Source organism: Puntigrus tetrazona, chromosome 14, assembly GCF_018831695.1.
Source record: "Puntigrus tetrazona isolate hp1 chromosome 14, ASM1883169v1, whole genome shotgun sequence".
Lineage (NCBI taxonomy): Eukaryota > Metazoa > Chordata > Actinopteri > Cypriniformes > Cyprinidae > Puntigrus > Puntigrus tetrazona.
In genome coordinates this window covers 14,761,586-14,785,252 of record NC_056712.1, presented here as the reverse complement: position 1 = coordinate 14,785,252, position 23,667 = coordinate 14,761,586, and the positions used below count along the sequence as shown (strand labels likewise).

Genomic DNA, 23,667 nt, shown 5'->3' with positions numbered 1-23,667 from the left:
TGTTTGTCTATATATATATATATATATATATATATATATATATATATATATATATATATATATATATATATATATATATATATATATATATATATATATGATGTTGTGACTTGTTGGGGCGCATTAATATGAACTCTTCATTTAGTAATTGTATTAATTTAATTGTAAATAATGCTGTGATTAATCAAGTATCAATGCATCTAGTTTTTGCGTTGAAGTTGAAATGCAAGCTTTGGCTGACTGTTATTAAGTTAATTAACACCGTTAGTTAAAAAGGCCTATTAGGGAATTAATCTGCAATGAGATTTTTAATTGATAACAATTCATATATGAACTAATATATTAACCAGACAGACTCATTATCAGTTGCTAATGTGGCATCATTAATGGATATCTTAGATATGATTAATGCATTAACTGAGCCTCGCTCAGTCAGATCCGAGGAGCAGAAGTAGCTGTAGTATAAAAGGCCTGCGTTAGCTTGGCTTCTATTCACTTCAGAAAACATGTTTTGTGTTTTCCTGCTTTGCTTCCATTCAGCGCCGCAGCAATGATTCGGTAGATTCGGGAACTTTATTTATTTATTTACACAATATAATTTAATATCTGTGGATGTTATTTTTTTTATCATCCTGAATTCAGTGTTACAGTAGATATTAAAATGAAATGCTGTCATCGTGTACACGTCGTTATAAAACTGTTTGACCTTCTTCTGTGAAACATAAGATGATATCCTAGTAAATGTCTCGGTGTCGTTTATGTCCCTTCAGTGGCGGTCAAAGGGCTCGGGTGCTGTTCTCAATCTCTGCGGGTTTGGGACGATATGGTGGAGACAGAATTTTCATTTTGGGTGAAATATCCCTTTAAGTATCTAGCCTATATTTGCGCTGCATTTGCGTTTCCGATCGGCTCTGACAAAAGTAGTTTTCCCCCCAATCGGTTCGGACCAAAAACACCAAACAAACTACTAAACAACAAATGACCCCCGTCACTGACAACATGGCTATGCGAGAAAACATGGAGGCATCGCGCGCACCTCTTTATATCATCTTGCACCTCTCTCGTCTGACACTCCCACTGATGGGAGCACGAGCTACATATACACACCGAGCGGCGGAGGCGCGTGCGGATGCCGCCGGTATCCCCCTGTTGGTAGAATAAAAAGCCAGCGAGTGCCGTTACCGCCAGGGGATTGGAGCAATGACTTGTCAGTAAAGTCACCCACCCTCTGAGTATCTCAGACAGAGTTAGAAGTGTTTGAGACACAGAGCAAGGCGGCGAGACGCTGGCATAACTGATTTAACCAGACCGGGACAGAACGACGCTCAAGTGCGAGGGAGATGGAGGAGGAGATGCTACCGGCAGACGAAGGTCTCTCTGCGCCCAAAATCTGCAGGCAGCAGCAGCAGCAGCAGCAGCGGAGTCCGTACAGCTCCCTCAAGACCTTCCCGAGCAAGCGCGCGGCGGGCAAGGCGAGATATGACAGACCCACAATGGTGGACATCCCGCAGCTCGGAGACCATCCTCATCCTCTCAGTCATCAGCAGCAGCAGTATTCACAGCGCGTACCGCTTCCGCAAGCGTCCCTCTCCATCAGCAGCAGCCAGCAGCACCGTCTCCCTTGCGAGATCAGGCCCAGCAGCAGAGTCGCGACACCCAACGCGGCATCAGCGGGGAGCGCCGCGGCGGCAGCGGCATCGTTTGGCAGTCAGAGGAGGGTCGCCGGCCAGGACATGCCAGGCAGATACCCGGCGGGTCGCCACCAGTCTCCAGACTGCACCTACGGAATAAGCTCAGGTAAGCGAACTAGCTTGCCTCAGAAACTTTTATCCACCACGAAGCTGAGAACTTGAAGCGTCTAACTTTGGGGTGTGTTTTCTTACGAGCAATTATTTTTAGACTCGAACACATGCAGAATTTGGGACCCACGCCCAAATGATGCGACTCATTCGAGCGTTGTCTACATGTTTAATTTTCACATCAGTTTTTACCCGAAAGTATTTGACAGGTAGTGTACAGTTTTACAGTGAAATGTGAGCTGGTCCATGATTATAGAGTAACTGCCATAAAAATGAAAGACTCGTCAAGTACTGTCTGATTTCTTTACACCATACATTAAGATGCTCCCAGCATGAATTTGTATAAAGCATGATGTTTTTCTCACCCGCTCTCTCTGATTTACCTAAACTTGTCAACTTCCGTAATTGTTTTTTCTTGTGCTTGTTGCAAGAGTTCGTTTTCATTCAGCAGAGCCCCAGGCCTTCACAAATTGATAAGCTGTGTCATTATCATACAACAGCGTGCCTCAAGAGTCTGTAAAAACATTCAGCTGATCTGTTTTTTCCCTACATGAGTTATTGGATTGGATATGGGAAGGTTTAAGATCAACCTTGCCACCTATTTGTTTTTATTTTTTCTTTCTTTTTTTTGTTTTTTGGATGTAGTATTTAACATGCAGAGTCCACTTCGCAATTCACCTGGGCATCATTAAAAGGGCTTCAGGCTGTTCAATAAATATTAATTGCACTTGTTGGAGACGCTGTAGATGTTTCCAACGTAGCTCAGAGTTGACAGTGCCTGCTTGTAAACAGTGCATCCTAATTTCATACGAAGCCCCTTTTGGTTTATTGTTATGGAATATCCACTGCAAAAGAACACATGGGGATTTTTTGGCCAATCAGACAATGCTAATGGTTTCATCTTTCTAGCCCTGGGGAAAGGGGCCGTAGACACCCAAGGACACAGCTCTGAGATCAGTGCAATAATCCAAATTGCATTTAAAAGCTCTTCCAAAGGGATTGTGATTAAAACAAATGTGGCTCATAAATTTGGCTCTGCGGCACATGTTGTGTTTAATGAAATTTCATGAGGCTCACTCTGCGTGGCATAACGGAGGGAGAAAAAGAGGGAGGGAGAGAAGGAGGGGAGAAGTGAAAGGAAAGAGAGGGAACGACAGCAGCAGAGGAGGAGGGAGAGGGTAAGATAGAGGAGAATGATATCAAATCCATCTTGCTGGGGGTAAACAGAGATGCTGCGCATGTTAATAAATGGCCACATCTGCTTAAGCCTGATAGACACATCCAGGCGACGGCGGTGGCTCGCGCCCGTCACTCATACGGGTGCCACAGTGACTGCCTGAGCTGATAATTGTCTGCCCTGTGTCTTTGTGCGAGGGTGGCAAATTCATAATCATCCTCTTAAGATTCTGCATCTGGGCGCGGCCAGAAGGCTGTGGGGAGACAGAGTAATTGTATGCGCTTGGTTGGTCAGCATTTTCCTTTTATTAATCTCTCTGCTTCTTCTCATCATATTTATAGAGGATTTGGAAGATATGAATAGTGTTTATTAGAACAGTGACACCGTGTAAATGATGTGTGTGTGTGTGTGTGTGTGCCGACAGATTCACAGCGTCCTTATCTCCTAAATCTGTAGGCATGCAGGACCAAGTTGCAGATTTAAAGATAAAAATGATGGAAAGTGCAAACAGAGGACGTGAAGGACGTCCCGAAAAAGCACAAATGGAGCTCATAAAGATCGTTAGGCTGAACTAAAATACAGTCAAACCAAAAATTATACAGACACCAGATAGAATTGTTGGTGTATAATATACTTTTACTAGTGGGTGCAGGGCACTGTAGTTCATTTATGTAAGCAATATAAAATAAACTGACATATTATACACAAAAATGCTTGTTACGGTGGACTACAAGTAAAATTCATTAATCAAAAAAAAGAAAAAGATCAAATAGGGACCAAAAATTCTTCAGACATTTCGATCTAACCTAGTATTTTTTCTTTAATTGCTAATGCAATCTTTACACCACAAAGTTAAGCATTGTTTGATGATTGGTTGACCTGAATTGGTAGTGTCTAAATATGTACCTAAATTTAAAGCTATTCAACCAAATTCATGACAAACATATCTATCAAAATTATCTGATATTATCAAGATGAATTTAAGACTTCAACTGTGTTCTGAGTTTAGTGTTCCTGTCATATATTACCATTTTATAAACTATGTCCATAGGTGAGAAATGTTGAAGGTGTCTGAATAAATTTTGGTTTGACTGTAATAAATGTTTAGTAAGTGAATAGATGAATAGAAATCTGATGCTGCAATACTTGTGTAATTGCGTGTGATTTCGCTCTCCCCTCAGAAAACCGTCTCATATTGGATGCTTTTGCTCAGCAGTGCAGTCGAGTGCTCAGCCTCCTCAACAGCAACGGACGGCTTCTTGAGCCCCAGCCTTCCCTCGCCCCTCCGTCCTCTTCCATCTCCGCTCTCATAAAACAGGAGGACAGCTGCCTGTCTCCAGGAGAGAGGCTCGGTTCTAAGTCCAGGACGGAGGACTCATCCCTGGAGAACACAGGTGAGGAGACCCAACGGGGCAACCACTGGAACCAGCAACAGACTTCCACTTTCCTCCGGATTTTCACTGAGTCTCTCCAGAACTACCTGCTCTCCGGACCCCAGTCGTCAGACAGTGAACGGTGTCGCCCGGTCGAGGCAGAGCCGGCAGCATCAGGGTCCCCGAGGCAGAACTTGGGCGGCTGGGCTTCTCCAGCACCGTCAGAATCATACGGACACCCCTCGTCCACACTGCCTGAGGAAGATGAGGAGGAAGGTTGCTGTCCACGCTGTATGGAGCTGGAACAGGAAGTCCTTAGTCTACAGCAGGAAAATGAGGAACTGAGACACAAACTGGATAATATACCAGGTATTCAACTTTGATTTGGTTTTATTTCTGTCTTGGTATTAGACACATAATCAACTGTAATCATTATATCCACAAAATCATTGTTGATATCCTAAGCTTTTAAAGGGGCACGGTGTACTTAAAGGTTTCACTTAATGTTTCTCAAACTTTATGAAGACACGGTAGAATCTCATTTTACAAATTTGTGAATCATTTAAACGTCGAAGAAGCTCCAAAGTCTGTCTGTTTGCCACCAAAATAAAGGTCTTTGGTATAATGTTTGAAAGCAGAGAAATTCAGAACGATTTTACTGTTGTTCTGTAAAAATAAACACTCAACTGAACTGAAAACACTGAACTAAAATACAATTATAACAGTATTGTAAGAATTATTATAACAAATAGCAAAGATTACAGTAGCTTTCTCTAGGCCACAGAGCCAGAGTATGCATTTATTTAGGTATAGGGTAGGTATAAAACTTTTACTGGAAAAAATACTGTCCATTTTTAACACTACATTGTATTTGGCTTATGTACAGCAGCTGAAATTTCTTGATTGATATTACATAGATGGTGTCACAAACAATTGTCCGAAATCTTCTTAGCTTGGTTGGTTTTTAAAAAAACTAAAAAGTTCATCAGCCAACATGTTTTGCTGGTTTTGCCTTAACAGCTCCTTGCCAGAATGTTCTGGACTTTTTCAAGACTGTTCTTCAACACTACAACCAGTTTGTACAGCCCCAGCCCGAAGAGCAGCTTACCGAGGTGAGCCTGACAAAAAGTCTTTCAGTGCCGTTAAAATAGTCATGAAAACCACAGAGATGCATGTTTACGCAAGAAAAGATTACCAGAAGGAAAAGAACTGAAACTGTCAGTCAAATTAGTCTAATCTAAGGTTATGAAAATATCACAACCTTTCATAACCTTAGATTAGTCTGTTACGTAAACTAAAAGCAACAGAGTCTTTTAGCATCCCAGTAAAGTTTCAGTTCTTCATATTGAATTTGCCTGTTTTCTGGTACAGTATTTAGTGCAGCTTCTGTTTAAATGTTGATGCATTAAAGCGCATTAAAGATTAAAGATTTCTTCCCCTCTACCAACTATAATCTCATAATCTCTGTCTTTTTGAAATAGGGCAGTAAACAGCTTCTGGGGAACTATCCTCTCTTCATTACCAATAAGCAGTGGGACGAGGCAGTCAACTCTTCAAAAAAAGATGGCCGACGGCTCCTGCGTTACCTTATCCGGTTCGTGTTCACCACAGATGAGCTGAAATATTCGTGCGGTCTGGGGAAGAGGAAACGTTCGGTACACACGGGGGAACCGGGCCCGGAGAGAAGACCTCTCAACCCCGTCAAGGTCACTTGTCTCAGAGGTAGTGAGCTAAAACGTTCTTCCACTTTTCTTAATTTCAGCATCTAATTTTAATCAGATTATCAGTGCGATAATTATGCGAACTCAATTTAGCATCTCACACGTCCTATCTCCCTCATCCATCTCTGTCCCGCGGCGTTCCCTCTCACAGAGTTTATCCGGATGCACTGTGCTTCTAATCCTGACTGGTGGATGCCCTCTGAGGAGCAGATCAACAAAGTCTTCAGCGATGCGGTGGGGCACGCGCGGCAGGGCCGGGCCGTAGGCACTTTCCTGGGGAACGGAGGCAGCGGTAGCAGCAGCAGCGGTAGTTTATACATGGAGAGCTACGACGGGCAGCTCTCTCAGGATGAGCTCTATCTGAAGGGCTCACAGAACGGTTTGGGGGACTAAAGAAGAAAACTACGTCCAAATCACGGATCAAGCCCTCTGGATCCGCAGCACTTACATGATCTTAACGTGGTTTGTGTATGAAAATAATCCTTCCTGTCAACACATTCCAGAGCGTTTACACCTACCCTCTAAATTATGTGGGATTCTTCCATGCTATATTGTTTAAATGGTTAGTAGTCACTAGGCAGCAAAGTTGGTTGAATTCTACACAATATCAGGTTGATTATGCGCTCCATTTACTAATTTGTTCCATCGAATGTGATTAAGAATGTGATCTACTATAGCAACATGAATGTATCCATTTTACTCCATTGTGTAAATAATAAGAGCTTCCTTTCTTGTGTCATATAGGTCAGATGTTGATACAGACAGCCTGCAAATGAGGTGCTAATATGATTTTCTGATATGGTTACATTTAAAGTGCTGCCCTCTATTTTATCATATGATGTTGAATAATCTTTGATGTTTATATAAAAAAAAAAACTGTGATGTTGCAAAATCATTTTCCAAATTGGCTGCAGGATGAAATTACTGAACTCTGCGATTTGTCCGTGTCTGTGACTGTGGAGATACAGTAAGTCTGTAATATAGTGTGTTGGGCGGCTTCCTAATCTTTCCTCTGATCCAATAAGGAAGCGATGCTGTTCGTAATTTGTGTTGCTGCTTCTTGATTCTAGTTCGTCAAGCACCACAAAGATCATGTTTAAAGGATCGACGCGACTTCATTTATTCTACCACATTCTGATATTCCTCGCGACTGCATAAGAGACTAAATGAAATGCCTTAAAAAGAGACACCATCTACCACTAAGAACTACAAATACTGCCAATTTCAGACTGTTGTTTATCTCTTGGTGTTCCTGTTACATTAGTGGCCTCTGGCTGTTTGGGTTTTCAAACAAAAGAAAAATGTGTTTGAAAACGGACCATCTTTCTTTAATGCCTTAGACAAAGTCTCTGTCTGTGAACCGTTTTTTAACACGCAGGTCATTTGTGTAATGTCTGGTAGAATTCAGTCAAATGTCATTAACTACTAATTTTGAATTCATTCTCCACGGCGCTTCATCAGATGTATGATAGTGGGGAATCCCTAACATTTAAAGCTGCTCACACGGCGTAAAGACGTGTGATCTTTAAGCTAGTTTCGCATCTGAAGATCTGTGGCTTCATTACTCCGCTACTAACGGCTACTCTGAGTTCAGGGTTAAATGTCAGCCGTTCCCCAACATCGAACAGCTGATAAAGTGGTATAAAGACTTCAAAATAAGTTACCAAGTTGCTGTTGCCTTTGACTACCAGACATACAAAAGCCTCTGTTGTTGTATTATGTAGCCTGTTGTGATTGTACAAATCCATGGTGATTGGAAATTGTTAGTCCTCTAGTCTATTCAAAGAACGTGTCAACACTGTGAACCCCGCCAAAAGTGATGAGACTGTTTTTCCCCTTACTTATTAATGATATTTTCTTTTCAAACAGGAGATGCATTTATGTAATGTGGACAAAAATGACAAAAGACAATGAAGCAAAATAAGTGCTCCAGACAATGCCATCTGTGTTGTGTTTCAATAGTAGCTGCTCTATTAATTCCAGACGTTGAACAATAGATGGCAGTAGACAACAATAAAGACGCTGCAACGCTTCTTTGTGAGAGCAATTCAGAGGCTGTCAAATTCACTCCGTTGTGAATAATTGCAGATGTCTGCGGAGTGGATGCGAGTACACTTTATGAAAACATTCGGATGCAGACAATTAGCATATATGATAAACAGTAGTGCAAAATTGGCTGGCAGACCAGGTGGACAAAGCAGGCACACAGTCTTAGTTTAAACTCGTGTTGCTCTTACAGGTTAATCACCATCCATTGTGAAGTTATATCTTTAGCTCATTATGTTGTGCAACGAGCAGTTATTGCGCAATATATGTGGCTCAAACAGAGATTAGTTCAGCCGGGGAAAAAAAAAATCATCTTCGTCTTGGGACAGTTAAGTAGAGATAGCATCGAGCTCCACCCCCAGAACTATCTTCACTGTACTGCAGATGTGATGGAGATTTTGATTCATTGATTCGAATCTTTTACTGTCAGAATACTCACGATTCTGATTCACTCGTCTTTTGGGTGAGTATTTTTGAAGGCAACGGCGAGAGCGAGTCATACAACCGCTTGGTTCAATTCGCCATTATCGCTCTTCAGTTTTTGGTGATCAGTATTTCAGTTCAGTTCGTTCAGACTCCTCAACTCTAGCCCTCAAGGTGCACTTTCCTGCAGAGTTTAGCCCCAAGCCTAATCAAACATACCCGAACAAACTAATCGAGTTCATCACAATTGCGAGGGGGTTAAAGGCAGTTGAGTTTGATCGAGGTTGGATCCAAACCCCAGAAAAACGGATCTCGAGTGCCAGAGTTGGAAACTGCTCAAATCGTATCTCTCCTAGCGGGCGATTTGCTCGCTGTTATGTAGATTTAGAGGTGGACGAAATTGTGTGAAGCTGTCGAAAAACATTTCGAAAAGCTACAGATTTGCAAACCATTCTGATTCTGAAGAGGTCGCATACTCATCAAAACGCCCACAACATGTGCACCCTCGCAATTATATTCGAAAGCTTCGGTGCACAAAAAGAGAGAACGATATCGGTTCACTTATAAGATTCGTTCAAACCAACCGATTCGCTCGCTTAAAGGATTCGTTCGAAAGTCGTTCACGAAACAAACGCCGCTTGCTGCAATGAACTTCTTCAGCGTGGATAAGTTCTCCGACACTCATCGCCGCGCGCTCCCTGGGTCCCTGTCGAAGAAGGGCTCTAACTAGGGCTCTCCGCTGCATAGTTCGCTGTGTTCCGAGGTGAACTATCGCCGCACGGATTAGAGTCGCCTTTCTCTTTAATTCAGCTGGATGTTTTATTGCGGAGCCCCCACAAAATGTGAGAGGGCGGGCCGCGCAGCAGCAGCAGTGCAGTGAGTTGTCAAAAATCTGTTGTGGCGCTGACGCCGAGGGTCCAGAACGCCCACTACGGCGAATAGACGCGAAGTTTGACTCGCCAGGGATGATTGTTGCAAACCTTACGACCGCGACTGCCCTTTTGCATTGAGCCGGACGATAATGCAGCGCTTTGTCTCACTGCAACTTCGGGCGGCGGACAGGCGCAAGGGCGCGGGCAGCGCATAGTTACCCAGTGCGCAAGTGTCATTACCCCAAACAACTGCGCCTCCGACCGCAGCGGGATGCCTCTGATCAGCCTCGACGACGACGAGCAGAGATGGGTCCCGACGCACGTCAACGTGACCGTCCTTCGCGCGAGGGGTCTGCGCACGAAGGGCAAGCAAGGCAGCCGCTACGTTTACACCATCATCCAGGTCGGCAAGGAGAAGTACACCACCGGCCTGGTGGAGAAGGCTGAGGAGCCGCAGTGGAGCGAGGAGTGCTCCTTCGAGCTGCTGCCTGGGCTGCTGGAGGCGGGAGGGATGAGCGGCAACCTGGTGCTTACCGTCATGCACCGCGTGCTCATCGGGCTCGACGTGTTTCTCGGTCAGGCTGTTATCCCCCTCGACAAAGTTTTTCAGGATGGAATGTGTCCCAGAAATGAGTGAGTATCGCAGCTAATAATAGGATCAATCACAGGCCTCTTGGTCGAGCCTCCTTGATACTTTTGTACTGTGACACTGACATATTCATTAAAAAAAGCGCTTATACTCTTTCTAAACCAAAAGAATGCTGAACAGCAGCAAGAAGACAACCCTTAGGAAAAATAACAATGGTTTTGTTGCAGTAAAAGTGTAGTAACCATGTTTTTGTGTGTGTATTGATCCAGTTTTACTGCAAATACCATGGTTAAACTATTTTTAGTTAAACAAAAACATGGTTAAGTTGTGATTATCGTGGTGTAAATGTAGTAAACGTGGTTTAATTTGTAGTAAAACCATGGTATAAAAAAGATATAGGTGTAAAGATCATAGGCTGGTTTTCATTACTAACTCAAAATATTTAAATGTGATGTTCTGAAGTAACTAAACGCATAGACGTTACAAAAAACGGATAAAAGCGCATTAAAATGTATTTAAAAAAATATTCGTTACAATTATAGTAGTGTCTAAATTACACTAAAAACACTGATTGTAGGGTACATGTGAAAGAAAAAAAAGCCTTGTTTCACCACTCATTCCCAAGAGTGAGTGTAAAAAAAAAAGTATAGCCTTAAGCTACAGGATCTAGCTTTATGTTTTTTTATAGCCTTATGTTCATGTGGCTGAATGTATTTTTAAAGAATAGCTTTCCTTGTTTTTCGGTTGATATAGTCCTGGGATATTTGGCAGAGGCGTGCCAAAACCTTGAGCCTGTGATTTTGGGTGGAAGAATTTTTGTGCATCCATTTCACAGTTGGACAGACGTTCCCATTCGCAACATAGCAGAACTGCAAGGAAGATTCTTTGGCCAGCCATCAAAACTTAACCTAAATTACTGATGTCGCATGTAATATTAAACGCATGCATGGCGGTCAAAGCCGCGCAAGTGATCCATGGGAAGTGCAAAACCAACACTGTTTTGAATACCAGAGTAATGGGATGTGCTTTTGCAGACACAACAACAGCAACATACTCGGAGGGGCATGCTGCGTCTAGTCCTCATCGGTGTTGTTGCGTAGCGCTGGCGCAGAGTCATGCCTCCACACAGGGCAGTACCAGCATGTGTCAGAATGGTCACAGAGTCTGCACTGAACTCAACAAACACGCATTTCACTGCACTCACAGCAGACGTAACCTTCCTGGAATCTAGGGTTTTTTTGTTTTTGTTTGCATTTATTTGGATATCGCTCTTGTTTAAAAGCTCGTGCATCTAATAGATGATATCCGTCTACATATCTAGCGGTGCCGTCATTAGGAGGAGTAAATCAGGGAGGAAGAGATGGGGTAGGTGGAGGCCTCTTGGCTGAAATCTTTATAAACAAGCGAGGGAGGAAGTCGGTGAGCCATGCTGAGCAACAATAACATTGTTATTTTCATATTTAATACTCCTTCTTTTGTTCTCACGTCCACAAGTCAACTCCTAAATTCAGAACTAAAAATGGATTTAATTAAACACTTAAGACGTTAATACATATCAAATGCCCAATGTGAGTGACCGTTTATGATATAAACCTTATTTATATATGAATTTGTATATTTCTTTATTATCGGTTTAAGCATGTTACTGGTTTTATAAAATCCTAAATCTGCTGTTTTAAGAAAATATAAATAATAACTTCTAAAAAGGATTATTATTGTCATTTAAATCAAAGTCTCTAAACTTTAATAATAATTATTAATTGATATAAAAACATCAAATTTTAAGCTAAATACAAATGCTAAAAAAAAATGCAATATGTAATACAAGATGCGAGCTGAAATTGTATATTCACGTGATTAATAACGTTTTTTTTTTTTGTTGTTGCTGTTTCTTAAAAAGCTGAAATTACAAAAATGAATTCCTGTTACTTATTATAACATATAAATTATTATTAACAATATATTAATCAATTGAAGTGAACTTAAACTTTGTCAAAATTAAGGTGAATATATCTATATAAGGAATCTTTGCATTAAAAGGTTGAAAACCAGTAAATTACAGTGCACCTTAGCAACGGCCTAGCAACCGTGTTGAACACCGTAGTTCAGGAGTTCTAGTAGCCGCATAACAAATGTCTTTGTGGAGTGAACGGGCTCTAGTTCTGAAGTTGTTCGTCTCGGTGTGGAGAAATGTTGGTCTCTGCTCACACTATTCTGAGTCATCACATGTTGTAGGCGTGAGGCTGTTCTGCACATCTGGCTTTAATTGAGCTCAGAGTACCTCTCTCGCCTTCTCTTTCTCTCTCTTCTGCGTCTCCCAGTGTAAGGCGTTTGTCTTGGCTCTCTGCACGTGTGCGCACATGAGGTGCTCTCCGCTCTACCGGAAATGGAGGAAATAGTTTCACCACTGGTTCTGTGTGAGACAAAGGGACGGCACCGTGCTAAGGCAGTGACATTCGTTCAAGAGGCCCCCGCTGCAGTATAGGTCATAAGCGCTTGCTTCGGTGTGGAGCAGGAAATTGTACGCTCGCGTTATAAAAAAGACGAGGCAGACCGTGTGAAAATGTTATCCCAAAATCAGTAAAAAATAAATAAATAAGCATAATAATAATTACAATTGAAGGAAGTCTCATGCTCATTAAGGTTGCATTTATTTGATGGAGTAAAGACAGTGATATTGTGAAACATTGGTACGATTGAAATAACTATTATTGTAATATTGCAAAAAATGTATTTATTCATGTGAAAGCACAGTAATCCCATGGTGCTCAAGAAACATTTTTTATTTAATCTATTACTATTTAAGATTTTTGAGGAAACTGATTTTGGTGTTTTTTTCAGGAAGCTTTGATGGATAGAAAGTTTTGTAATATTGTAAATATTGTAAAGTCAGTTTTGGTCAATTTAAAGCATCCTGAATAGAAGTAAAAATTTCTTTCAATGTCGTCAACTAGGATCATTAAGATTGGTTATGATATCTAAAAGATATTGATGTTCTGAAAATAAGTATGCACCATCTTGGCCTGATGTTTAATTAGATTTATTCAATTGTAATTAACATTTACATATTACAATTCTATAAAGTTTTGTTTAAATTAAAACACTGAGGACTGAAGTCAGTCATTTTAAATACTACAAGTGAATTCATTCATTACAGAATTATAAACAGTGAATAACTTGTCATCAGGTATTTGCTAGCGATTACTTAGTGTTAAATATAAATTAGCTTTCAGCTGACTTTTTTTCTTTTTATGTTTAAGGTGGCTCAAGCTGCACTCCAAGCCTGGTCGCAAGGAGAAGGAGCGGGGCGAGCTGCAGGTCACCGTCCAGTTCACCCGCAACAACATGACCGCTAGCATGTACGATCTGACCATAAAGGACAAGCCCCGTTCTGCGTTTGGAAAGCTGAAGGACCGCGTCACTGGGAGAAAGAGAGGAGACGTTGAATCCTCCTCTGCCATTTTGCCTGGTCGCTACGCCGCACTCTCAGGCTCTGTAGGTCCTCCCTTTGCAGGAGATGGTGGACCAGATGAGCTGGGTGAGGAAGAGGGGGCCGATGTACACCGGAGCAAGGTGAAAGACTTCTTCCTTAAGGGGAAACTGCGCAAGAATTCAGACACGCGGTCGTGTTCGTCATTGGCGTCAGACAGTAGCATGGCATCCTCTGCTGGGGATCCGTTCATCTCCGTAGAGCTGTCCAGAACACCCATCTACAGCAGCAGAGTGATGGAGCCTTTCCGAATGGACTCTGAAGGTGGGATAAAAGGTCAGTTGTGGGCTCCATATGATTAAGTTCATCATATTTAAAGATATTTTTAAAAAGTGTTGTCTGTGCATGCAATTGACGTCACTGGGGACCAAAACAACATTGGACCCGTTGACTTCCATTGTGTGGACAAAAACCCTGAGACATTTTCTCTCTGTGATCCCTGTCTTTAAAGTGATGACCCACAAGCGCGCGCACAGTGATGAAGCCAGTAAGATCACAGGTATTCCTCATCCCAGCCCCGCTGTGGAAAACCTAAAAGGCCAAAGCATGCCGCTCTCCAAATCAACCCTGTGCATCAACGGAAGCCATATCTACTCGTCCGAGCCTGTAAGCCCTAAGAGTCCAAGCGCCATCCCGGCCAAGCGCTCCTTGCTTGAGAAATGTGCACCCCTTTCTCGCTCTCTCCAGAACCTGACCCGTCGTGGTGAAGATTCACAGAAGAGCGATGGGAGGCGTTGGTCCATTGAAAAGAGCAAGAAGGAGGACAGTGAGGCAGAGGGAGCTCAGAGTCAGACCCAAGGAGCCACAACCTCCGAGGGGAAGCCAGCGCAGGCCGCGGGACCTTTGGAAGCGGTGGATAAAGGGAAAAAGCTGAGGAAAACTCTGTTTTCTAGCGGGCGGAGTGACTCTCTCCCAGCCAAGCCGGAGCAGAGCCAGGTTTCTGCTCCTCTTGAGGGCAGACGCAGAGGATGGTTTGGCTCGGGTGACTCCCAGAACAAGCCAAGGTGAGTGAATGCCAAGCAAGGCTACTAGGTTTTATGTTACAGTACAAAAAGATGTCTGACTTTGCTCATGTATCAATATCATCAATAGCAGTTTCCTATGATCTTTGTTTATTGCCAGACATTCTTCTAAAGGGATACATTTTTAAGTGGATGGCTTTGAATGTCAGCCTGCATTTTGATCCTCAGAGAATATTCTTAGAAAAAGGAGTGTTTGAATTTGCTGATGCAACAGTTACTGCAGCAGTTTTTTCCATCTCAGTCCTTTATATTGCTCTTGGCCTGCAGAACATAGGTCAAGACATTTTTTAAAGACGGGATGTGCAGTTTCATAAATAAAATGTTTATCAAGTTCCACAAATTTGTTGAAGCGTTCAAAAATATCAGCTGTTTTTATAAGAAATGTTGACGTAATATTAATTGATTGATTTATGTACTTTTTTATTATTTCACATTTCAGTAATTCATTTCATTTTTTTTCATTCATCAGCATGAATTTTTGGACACATTCAGCCATTTCTTATAGTTTACAAGTGTTTTATTTTTTTATTAGAGTTAGGAGTGGGCGATATGACAAATCTTTATTAGTAATTTCATGTCATAACAATGTCACAAATCCATGTAGTCATATTTTTTCTATAATAAAATATCTATAATAAAATAATTTAGAATAATTTTATAGGTGATATTGAAATTGTACAATTATACATTATGCACAATACTTGCTTAACTTAATAAGAAATTATGAAATTAAAGCTAAGTGGAAACAAATAAATAACTACCAAAAAAAAAACTAAATACTGCCTTTTTAGATAGTGATAAGACATACTACCGAAATTGTATAAATGTGCAATCAAATGTACAATAAAACACTGTATTAATGAAATATACAGGATTTTTATTAAAACTACAAAATTATCTCATTCAAGATCAGTGAGTGCTTCCTTTTTTTCCCCTTTTTTTGTTGATTAAAAGACATTAAATGACACGGGGTATATTACGCTGCTGTCACTTTAGGACCTAAAACAGATACATCATACAATATATTATTACACATCCCATTTTCTCCAAATTGTCTATGTTTACTAAAAACGTCACCAACTGCGTTTATGTGAATAAACCAGTATTTCCAATACTGTAATTGTCTTGCAAGTTTTTAAATATTTGACAAGTAAAATAATCCATGGAAAACAATGTAATACAGTACTCATGCTATGTGAAATGGGGAAAGAAACTTTCTTTATTGTGCTTGAATGTTTTAAAATTGCTTCAAAGTTTAAACTGGCAAGGCTTAAGAATGCATGTAAATGCTAAACTTGGAAACATTGCATTAGCATAATCACACTAGAGATGATGATCTGAGATATATACCATTTGTGAAATTTGTACCTGTTTATCACATTTGCAGGTATATCGCCCACCCCTAGAGTTTATCGAATGACAGGAAATATTTTCTCCCCTTTTGTTTCTGCTAATCCAGCAGTACTTATGTAGGAACAGTGTGCAAGCTGGTCAAAACATGCCAGACGCTTCCAATCAAAACATGAACAAATTTTAATCTAATGACAGTTTGTCTTCTATTAAAGGGACAGTTCACCAAAAAATTTGAATTGAAGTTTCAAACTCATAAGACCTACTTTCATCTTTGGAACACAAATTTATTTCTGATGCATTTCGAGAGCTCTCTGACCCTTCCATAGACACTAAAGGTCCTTATACAATCAAGGTTCAGAAACATAGCAAGAAGAATGCAGTGAAATCAATATTATGAAGCTACAAGAGTATTTTTTGTGCACAAAGAAAACAAAAATAACTACTTTATTTAACATTTCACCTCCTCCACTTTCACCCTATACTGTCCCTTTTGGAGAGTATTGCATGTTTTCTTTTAACACAAAAAGTATTCCTGTAACTTTGTAGAATTACAATTAATCTACTGGCGTCACATGGATTATTTTAACAATCACCTTCCTACATTTCTGAGCCTTGATCATGTAAGGATCCCTGCTGTCTATTTGAGGGTGTCATCAAAAATAAAGTTGGGAACGACATGAGAGTGAGTAATGACAATGAAAAACTTTGAGTTCCTTTTAAGAGGTGTCTCTTTTAAGAACTGTCTCTCTCCCCTCCCGACATAGTTAGATTTTATGGCCCGTTGCACACTATGACTAAGAGGACTACTTGTGCCTTCCCTCCACAGGCTGGGAGTCTCTCCTAAGGTAGAGAGCAGCTCAGACACCCCCTGTCAGATCCCTTGCTCCCCCAGTCAGCCCCCATGCTCTCTTCCCCTTGGTTGCACTACTGGCTCGGTGTCTCCCCCTAGTGGCAATCACACCAACCCATTCACCCACTCTTCCCCAACACCCCCTTCCATCTCTCCCTCCAACCCTTTCCTTACACGACTACAGCAAAACCCCTTTTTTGAGGATCTTATAGCTGAGGAAACACTAAAGTCTCCGACTGCTGACTACTGTTCTCCTAATTCCGGTTTTTATCAATATCCAGTCGGATGCAGCCCCCTCCGCAATGGAGCACAGAACAAAATGTCTGCAATAAAAAGAGAAAGACCCAGAAGTATGTCTAGACAGAGATCTCTTCCAGCTATTATGCCTGAGACACCAGATCGAAACTCGAACACTAATCCGAACCACTCTCTGTCTGAGAGGGCTGGGGAATGGGATGATTTTGAAGCATTTGCCACCAGCCGGCTAAAATCACCAAGTGATACTCCAACCAGACCTCCATCTGCACCGTTTCTCTCACAGGTAGCAAATACAAACCAATGTGTGAACAACAAAGGGAACATTGGTTCAAGGGTTGATGAAGTTGACATGGGAGTTCCAAGGCCATGGGATCTGCCTCCTCTACCACCACGTAGACCCATGAGGACCCAAGGGATCACCACGGACAGCTGGTTGGATAGAGCCCAAGAACTGGCTGTGCAGAAAGAAGCCTGCTTTCTTTCCCAGACTGACTTCGCTTCCCTGCAGCATGTGAGAGATGGAGACTTGAAGAGGAACTCTCAGATTTTATGTTCAGATAAAGAGTTGCACCATATATCTTCATTAGGGTGTAACAAGACGGGTGCAGAGTTGCACAGCGGTATCAGACAGAACGAATTCGTGGTTGAGGAAGCAAGGGGTCATGATTTTGCCACAAACAACAATGCTAACGGCTCACCGAATGGTTTCGGTGAAGATGCACTCGGAAGTTCTGAATGTGAGTACACAGTACCTGAAACTCTTTGTTTCCCGTCTGACTGGGAAACAACAGTGACCGAATCGCTTTGCAGTTCACCTCAGAACCAACTGAACCATGATTCAGAATTGTCCGGTGAAATAAAGATCTCCAATGAACAACAATGCAAGACTAAAATCAATGGCGTCGGTTTGTTGACCCTCTCACCTAGAGATTCGAACAACAACACAGAAAGTACTTCAGAGTTTGCTTTTATTGATTCTGGAAGTTCACAGTCTGATTTGCAGCTGCCTTTTGAAATAAACAAAGATGGTGTTAAATCATTCAAAGATTGTTCAGATTTGCACTCAAATGGTTCCTCGCTTCCCAGATGCTCCCCAGGATTACCAGAGAATATAATGTGCAGAATGGCATCAGAGTTGGAGATGTTTTCACCAAAAAGCACCCGTAATAATATCACATCGCTTTTGTATGACTCACCAAACCATAACCATTGCTCGTCACCTTTTGAGAGACCTTGTGAAGAACTGGGAGTACAGAAGGTCGACTCTTGTGAACACCGAAACACTGCTTCAAACCTTAACTGTGAGTCTCCCAATGTTGCTGACGTTCCCCTCAACAAAGAGATCACTGTGATCACTCAAACGTGCTCAAGCAAAGATAACACTGTGACAATGCAAATCAAACAAGAAGTAGCAGAAGACAATGACTTGCACACTACACATAATCATTTAACAGAAAGTAACCTGAATTCTGAAGTCTGCTTCTTAAAAAACAATGAGGCCGAGGAATCTTGTTCAACGCTGGAGGAACAAATAAGCTTCGAGGACTTGCATGCTAGAGTAGCTCCAAGAAACTCCAGAAGCCCCTATAAAACAGAAGTAAAATCAGCCCGTATCAGACCGCGCTCAACCACAGGCTCACCCAAAACCGTCTCGGGTGCCGATTCCCTCCCAGACTCTCCTCATCTTGCGTTGCATGATCCTTCCCCGTCACCCACCCCATCAGCTGCTACAAATTCCTGTCTCCACCCTGACCCTTCCCTTCCTGCGAACCCCTCAGTCGAGTTGCCCAGCATGGGTTCCACATGCTCCTCCACCGCCCAGCCCCACGTTGATGCACTGCTCTCCCTCTCACCTGAGGAGACACAGCCAGCTAACGTCCTCCTGCCCCATGAGGAGAGCAGGTGAGACCTCATTGCCTTTAAAAGCGCACTCACCTCTGCTCTCACCTGAGAAATGACCTCATTCTCTCTCACAGGTGCACTAAGACAGGCTCATAAATGCTCTCACATATGTTGGCCTAGAACAAACTTTGTTTTGCACTCACAGCTTGCTGTAATTCGGACTTTGACAAATGTGTAAATGCTTTTTTCCAGCACCACCTCTTTTTACGTTTCCTCCTGGTTTGCTCATGCTGCATTACTTTTAGATCTTTCATTTTTCATCTTTTGCTTCTTTCAGCCTTCATTCTAATTTAGCAGCAACACATATTCCTTCGTAGAGTCAACTAAAGTTAGATGTCAGTTGTATTGTATGCATCTAGAGGTTTGCATCATGAGAGGTTTGATGTGAGATGTTGACTGTATGAGGGATGACTGAGAGACAAATATATAGATCCTTCTCAAAATGCTTCTCCTAGAAAGTAAATTGTAAATATTACTGTGTGCTTAACAGTAAGACAGTAAATATTAAATAGCTTGAGACTTCAGAAAAAAACTTTCAGAGGTGACATCATGGAATTTTCATTTATCCAAAGAATTTTAGTTCTATATATATATATAATGTATTTTTTTATGTTGTCAAAAGATTAATCACATTCAAAATAAATATCTTTGTTTACGTAATATGTGTATACTGTGTGTGTGTGTGTGTGTGTTGTTTATAAACTATATATTTATGTATAATAGAAATAAGAATATAAATGTATATACATGTAAATATTTGGAAAATATATACTGTATGCGTGTATTTATATACACATAATAAATATACACAGTACAAATACATATATTATGTTTAAAAAAAACTTATTTCATTAATCGTTTGACAACACTAATATATTTTACATTTTGTAGTTTATTTCAGTATGTAGACTTGTTTTTTTATGTATTATTTACAATTATTTCACCTTATTGTAATTATTTTAATGTTATATGTTTTAGGTGTTAGTTAATATTAACAACACCGTTAAGAAAAGATCTCTAAACAAGTTTTTGCTTAAATGAAAGGTAACTAGTCTCTTCAGATATAAAAAAGAAACTCTTAGTGATAAAAATTGTTTTGGGTTTTTTTTTCATAACTTTTAACCATTGCTTCCTCAACTGTGCGCTATGGCTTTGTTATATTAATTAACTCATCGGGATGGTGATAAACATGAGACTTCAATAATGGCTTAAAGTTAAAGATGCTTATACAGTACCAAGTTGAACCATGATGCAATGCCCTAGGTAATATGTGAAATTTAAAAACCTAATTGATCTCCTTTTTGCACCATTGTACAGTCCGCACCCAGTGAAACCCTTGACCAACACGACTCTGCAAGGAGAGAAGAAACCTGAAAGCCGCTCAGTGCTGGAGAAACTCAAGTCCACCATCAACCCCGGACGATCTGCGCCTCCAACCACTGCTGAGGATGAGAAAAACCAGGTACTGGAAGTTTAAAGGTGCTGTAAGCAATGTTTAAATTTTATAGCATTCCTAAAGTACAGCATTTCTTTCATATTAATAATTTCCTTCAATACAGCATTTTGTTGTTACATTAAAACATATATATAAAAAAATCCAATAAAACTACCTAGTAAAATTGGTCTTTATGCATGAAAGTAAATTATAATCTTTTCTAAAATGTGGTGATCTGTGGATTCCACAATTTTCTGTTTGTCGTTATTTAAAGGGATAGTTCACCCAAAAAGTGAATGTTTTGTCTCGTCCTTATACTGTTCAGAGGGTCAGAGTGCTCTTGGAATTCATGAAAAATATCCTAATTTATTTTCCAGAGAGATGAACAAAGGTTCTTACGGGTTTGCAGTGACGTGACGGTGATGGAGTGATAGTTTATTTTTGGGTGAACTATCCCTTTAAACAGGTGTAATTTAGGCCGATTGGTGAAAACAACGCCTATAAAGAGCTGGAAGGCATGCTTTGACCGAGGTTCTGGAAAAGTGAAATCAGCAAACAGACTACAAGCAGACGCTAACAGAAGCGTATTGATCTGAGAGGTTATTTAGGGTCTCATTAAAATGAATATGGACTTGCTGATTGCACTATAAAGATAATGCAAGTACGCATGAGTGATCAAAGATCAGCTGAAGCGTTTAATGAAGTAGTTCTGGTTCATCGTTCTCTACATGACCTAGTACCTCATTACTGTTCTTCTTGTGACTGTACCTGTTTCCTGTGCAGCTGGCTCTGATGGAGGCTCGGGCTCAGTACCAGAACATGACGAACATGGAGCTGATAGCCCTGCTGCTTCAGCAGGAAATGGACGTCAAGAAGCAGCGGGCTGAAACTGAAGTGCAGGTGGCGTTATTGGAGAAACGCGAGGCCGAACTGAAGAAGATGAAGGTTCAGGTCAGAGACCTGGAGGACTACATTGACAAGCTGCTGGTGCGCATCATGGAGCAGACGCCGACCTTGCTGCAGGTACGCGCCAGACCAAAATGACTACAGTGACCTGCTCCGTCCCGAGAACACCTCATATTGATCTAAAGCCATTTGTGATGCTCTTATTAAATTTCAAAACTGCCAGATTCACGTAGACACGATAGCGCTTTGCATGCTTCTCGTTGGATTTCCCAATCCCGTCGTTGAGTTTTAGCATACTCCTGGTCATGCTATGAGCACAAGGCACTGGTTAAAAGTAAAAAAAAAAATAATAATAATAATAATATGTGCAATCAGATTTTGTTGATCACATGTAGATGTAAATATTCATAGAATCTACACGAACATGTCTTCCTCATAAATATGCTAACTTTCGTAATAGGAAATACGGTCTGGGATCTGGATGCATTCAAAATGCCAAACAAACTATCTCTAAAGTTATAAAAATCCACAAATGCGAGTAAAAAAGCACTGCCTTTTATTAATTGACTACAATTTAACACTAATTTTTCCTCATAATTGGACGTATTTGGAATAAAATTCTAAAATAACACCAAAAACAAAAACTCGGGACACTTCTCAAACTTCCATATCTTAGTATTTCAAGAAAATAGTGTTTCAGATTTATAGATACGGTATTAAAACGAATACGTTACGTGAATCCAGAGATTTAAAAACTGTAATATTTAATACATAATATGTAGTCTGTTACACCTTGTGTTAAAGTTGATGTAAAAAAAAATGCTTTAGATAATATTATGTAAATGTAAATAAATATCTTACTACTTGATAGCTTTTAAAGCACCTTAATACGCATTATGCAAAACCATTGTGCTTGAGCCAGTCAGCTATGCCTCATAGAAACAGATATTAGTGCATGCTCACTTCCATCAAGCACTCGCACAAAAGCAGAACTTGTTTCTGCAAACATGTAAGCTATGCAATACAACCCGCTAATCCGTAGCTTGAGATAATATATGCTACACTAAAAATATATCCATGAAGCCTTAGCACTGCAGTACACATACATCATTGCTAAAGTAGCAGATTTAGTGATATGCAAACGCCACAGCTTTCTAAAACACAAAAACTATGGAAGAGCTGTTGTTTGTTTTACTGCATTGTAACTTTTTGTCGTGTAAGAGTGGCTTTATCATTTTCTCTTGATACTCGTTCTGATTGTGTTTTATACCATTGTTTTTGTTCTGTTTTCAAAGAGTTATGTGTGACTTTTGTTCATTATACAGTATTTTCTTGGTTGATGTTTCCTGATTTATTAGGCTGATAAAAACAAGATTGTCAAAAGAGGATATCAGTTCTATGACTTAGTATTGGATGTAAAGGAAGTACAGGGTTGTTGACTCGAGGCATCATTTTTGTGTATCACCAAAAATACGTTCTAAAATAAAATACATACAACTTTTTTTTTTTTTTTTTAGTTTGGGTTTCAGCAGGTTTTGCAGGAAAGAACCAGGTATCACTGTGATTCTAGAGTGTTGCTGATTCATTTTGCCTTTTATTTCCCATTTTTCAATGTGCCTCTGTGGATTTATTTGACAACATTCGCATTTGTATTTTTTTTATTTGTATTTTTATTTATTGCTAATTATTTCAAGCAGCTTCATTTTCAAAGTTATTTGAAAATAAAGTTTTAAAATCATCTGTCGTGTTTTCGTTTGAGTTCTTTGCATAAATGACTTGTATCTGTGCTTCACATATAAACCTGAACAAGTAGGTGGATCTCTCTCTCATCTACATGAACAGTCAGAGTAGTGATGTATTGAATGGCCACCGGATGGCACTAGAGCACTTTTAGGATAATTTATTGTGCTTCAGTTGCGTTTAACCCACTTTGTAAACGTTAGACCAAATTGTAATACAAAAAAAATCACAAAAATCACTCAGACCATTGCTAAAAAGTGCATATATAAAATGTTGCAGTAAGCTGATTCTTAATAGCAGCAAATCGTGCAGATGGGTTTCATGAAATATTAATGTTGTGGGAATCAAAGCTCACACTGACAGTGTCTCTGCTTGCATTGTTTGGGCTCAGTGTCGAATGCCAATGACATTTTGCCTGTTTTAACATGAATATGCCACAGTAATGCAAATCTGATCTTTAACCATTCCTATGGGGATAGAGGAAGCTCATTTTCATTCTTGGTTAATTATCTCTGGTGGAACAAACATAATGTCCTAAAATATTCCCTAAATGAATATGCCCTGACTATAGGCTTAACTGGCACAGTGTTAAAAGCCTACACTGTTTTAAGAAGGAAACAACAAAGAGAAAATGTAATTGTTTGAAACCAAATTAACAGCTCATTTGTCTGATATTTTTAGGATTATTATATGGTTGTATACAGTTGATAG

The 23,667-nt window shown here is 40.5% G+C and overlaps 2 protein-coding genes across 3 annotated transcripts; both read left to right on the top strand.

The window, feature by feature from the left end:
- The first annotated feature begins 244 nt into the window (after nt 1–244).
- On the top strand, nt 245–8,004 carry LOC122357881 (BEN domain-containing protein 4). The gene is made up of 5 exons (XM_043257521.1): nt 245–1,797; nt 4,158–4,718; nt 5,370–5,461; nt 5,831–6,071; nt 6,222–8,004. The coding sequence occupies exons 1-5, from the start codon at nt 1,341–1,343 to the stop codon at nt 6,461–6,463; spliced, it is 1,593 nt and encodes a 530-aa protein (XP_043113456.1). The 5' UTR covers nt 245–1,340; the 3' UTR covers nt 6,464–8,004.
- Nucleotides 8,005–8,218: 214 nt separating this feature from the next.
- On the top strand, nt 8,219–22,963 carry LOC122357880. Of its 2 annotated transcripts, XM_043257519.1 has the most exons (7): nt 8,219–10,044; nt 13,261–13,766; nt 13,942–14,096; nt 14,178–14,494; nt 16,692–18,875; nt 20,193–20,337; nt 21,094–22,963. In XM_043257519.1, the coding sequence occupies exons 1-7, from the start codon at nt 9,683–9,685 to the stop codon at nt 21,352–21,354; spliced, it is 3,930 nt and encodes a 1,309-aa protein (XP_043113454.1). In that variant the 5' UTR covers nt 8,219–9,682; the 3' UTR covers nt 21,355–22,963. The 2 variants fall into 2 exon arrangements, with proteins under 2 accessions (XP_043113454.1, XP_043113453.1); XM_043257518.1 differs by having other exon boundaries at nt 13,942–14,494.
- Nucleotides 22,964–23,667: the final 704 nt, after the last annotated feature.

What these genes read in the sequence shown, in the direction of transcription:
- LOC122357880 (XM_043257518.1), top strand. Translation starts at nt 9,683, where the DNA reads ATGCCTCTGATCAGCCTCGACGACGACGAGCAGAGATGGGTCCCGACG. An exon ending in CTGCCCCATGAGGAGAGCAG is followed by an intron (nt 18,876 to 20,192) that starts GTGAGACCTCAT and finishes ACCATTGTACAG; the next exon opens with TCCGCACCCAGTGAAACCCT. An exon ending in CTGAGGATGAGAAAAACCAG is followed by an intron (nt 20,338 to 21,093) that starts GTACTGGAAGTT and finishes TTTCCTGTGCAG; the next exon opens with CTGGCTCTGATGGAGGCTCG.
- LOC122357881 (XM_043257521.1), top strand. Translation starts at nt 1,341, where the DNA reads ATGGAGGAGGAGATGCTACCGGCAGACGAAGGTCTCTCTGCGCCCAAA. An exon ending in CAAACTGGATAATATACCAG is followed by an intron (nt 4,719 to 5,369) that starts GTATTCAACTTT and finishes TTGCCTTAACAG; the next exon opens with CTCCTTGCCAGAATGTTCTG. An exon ending in CAAGGTCACTTGTCTCAGAG is followed by an intron (nt 6,072 to 6,221) that starts GTAGTGAGCTAA and finishes TCCCTCTCACAG; the next exon opens with AGTTTATCCGGATGCACTGT.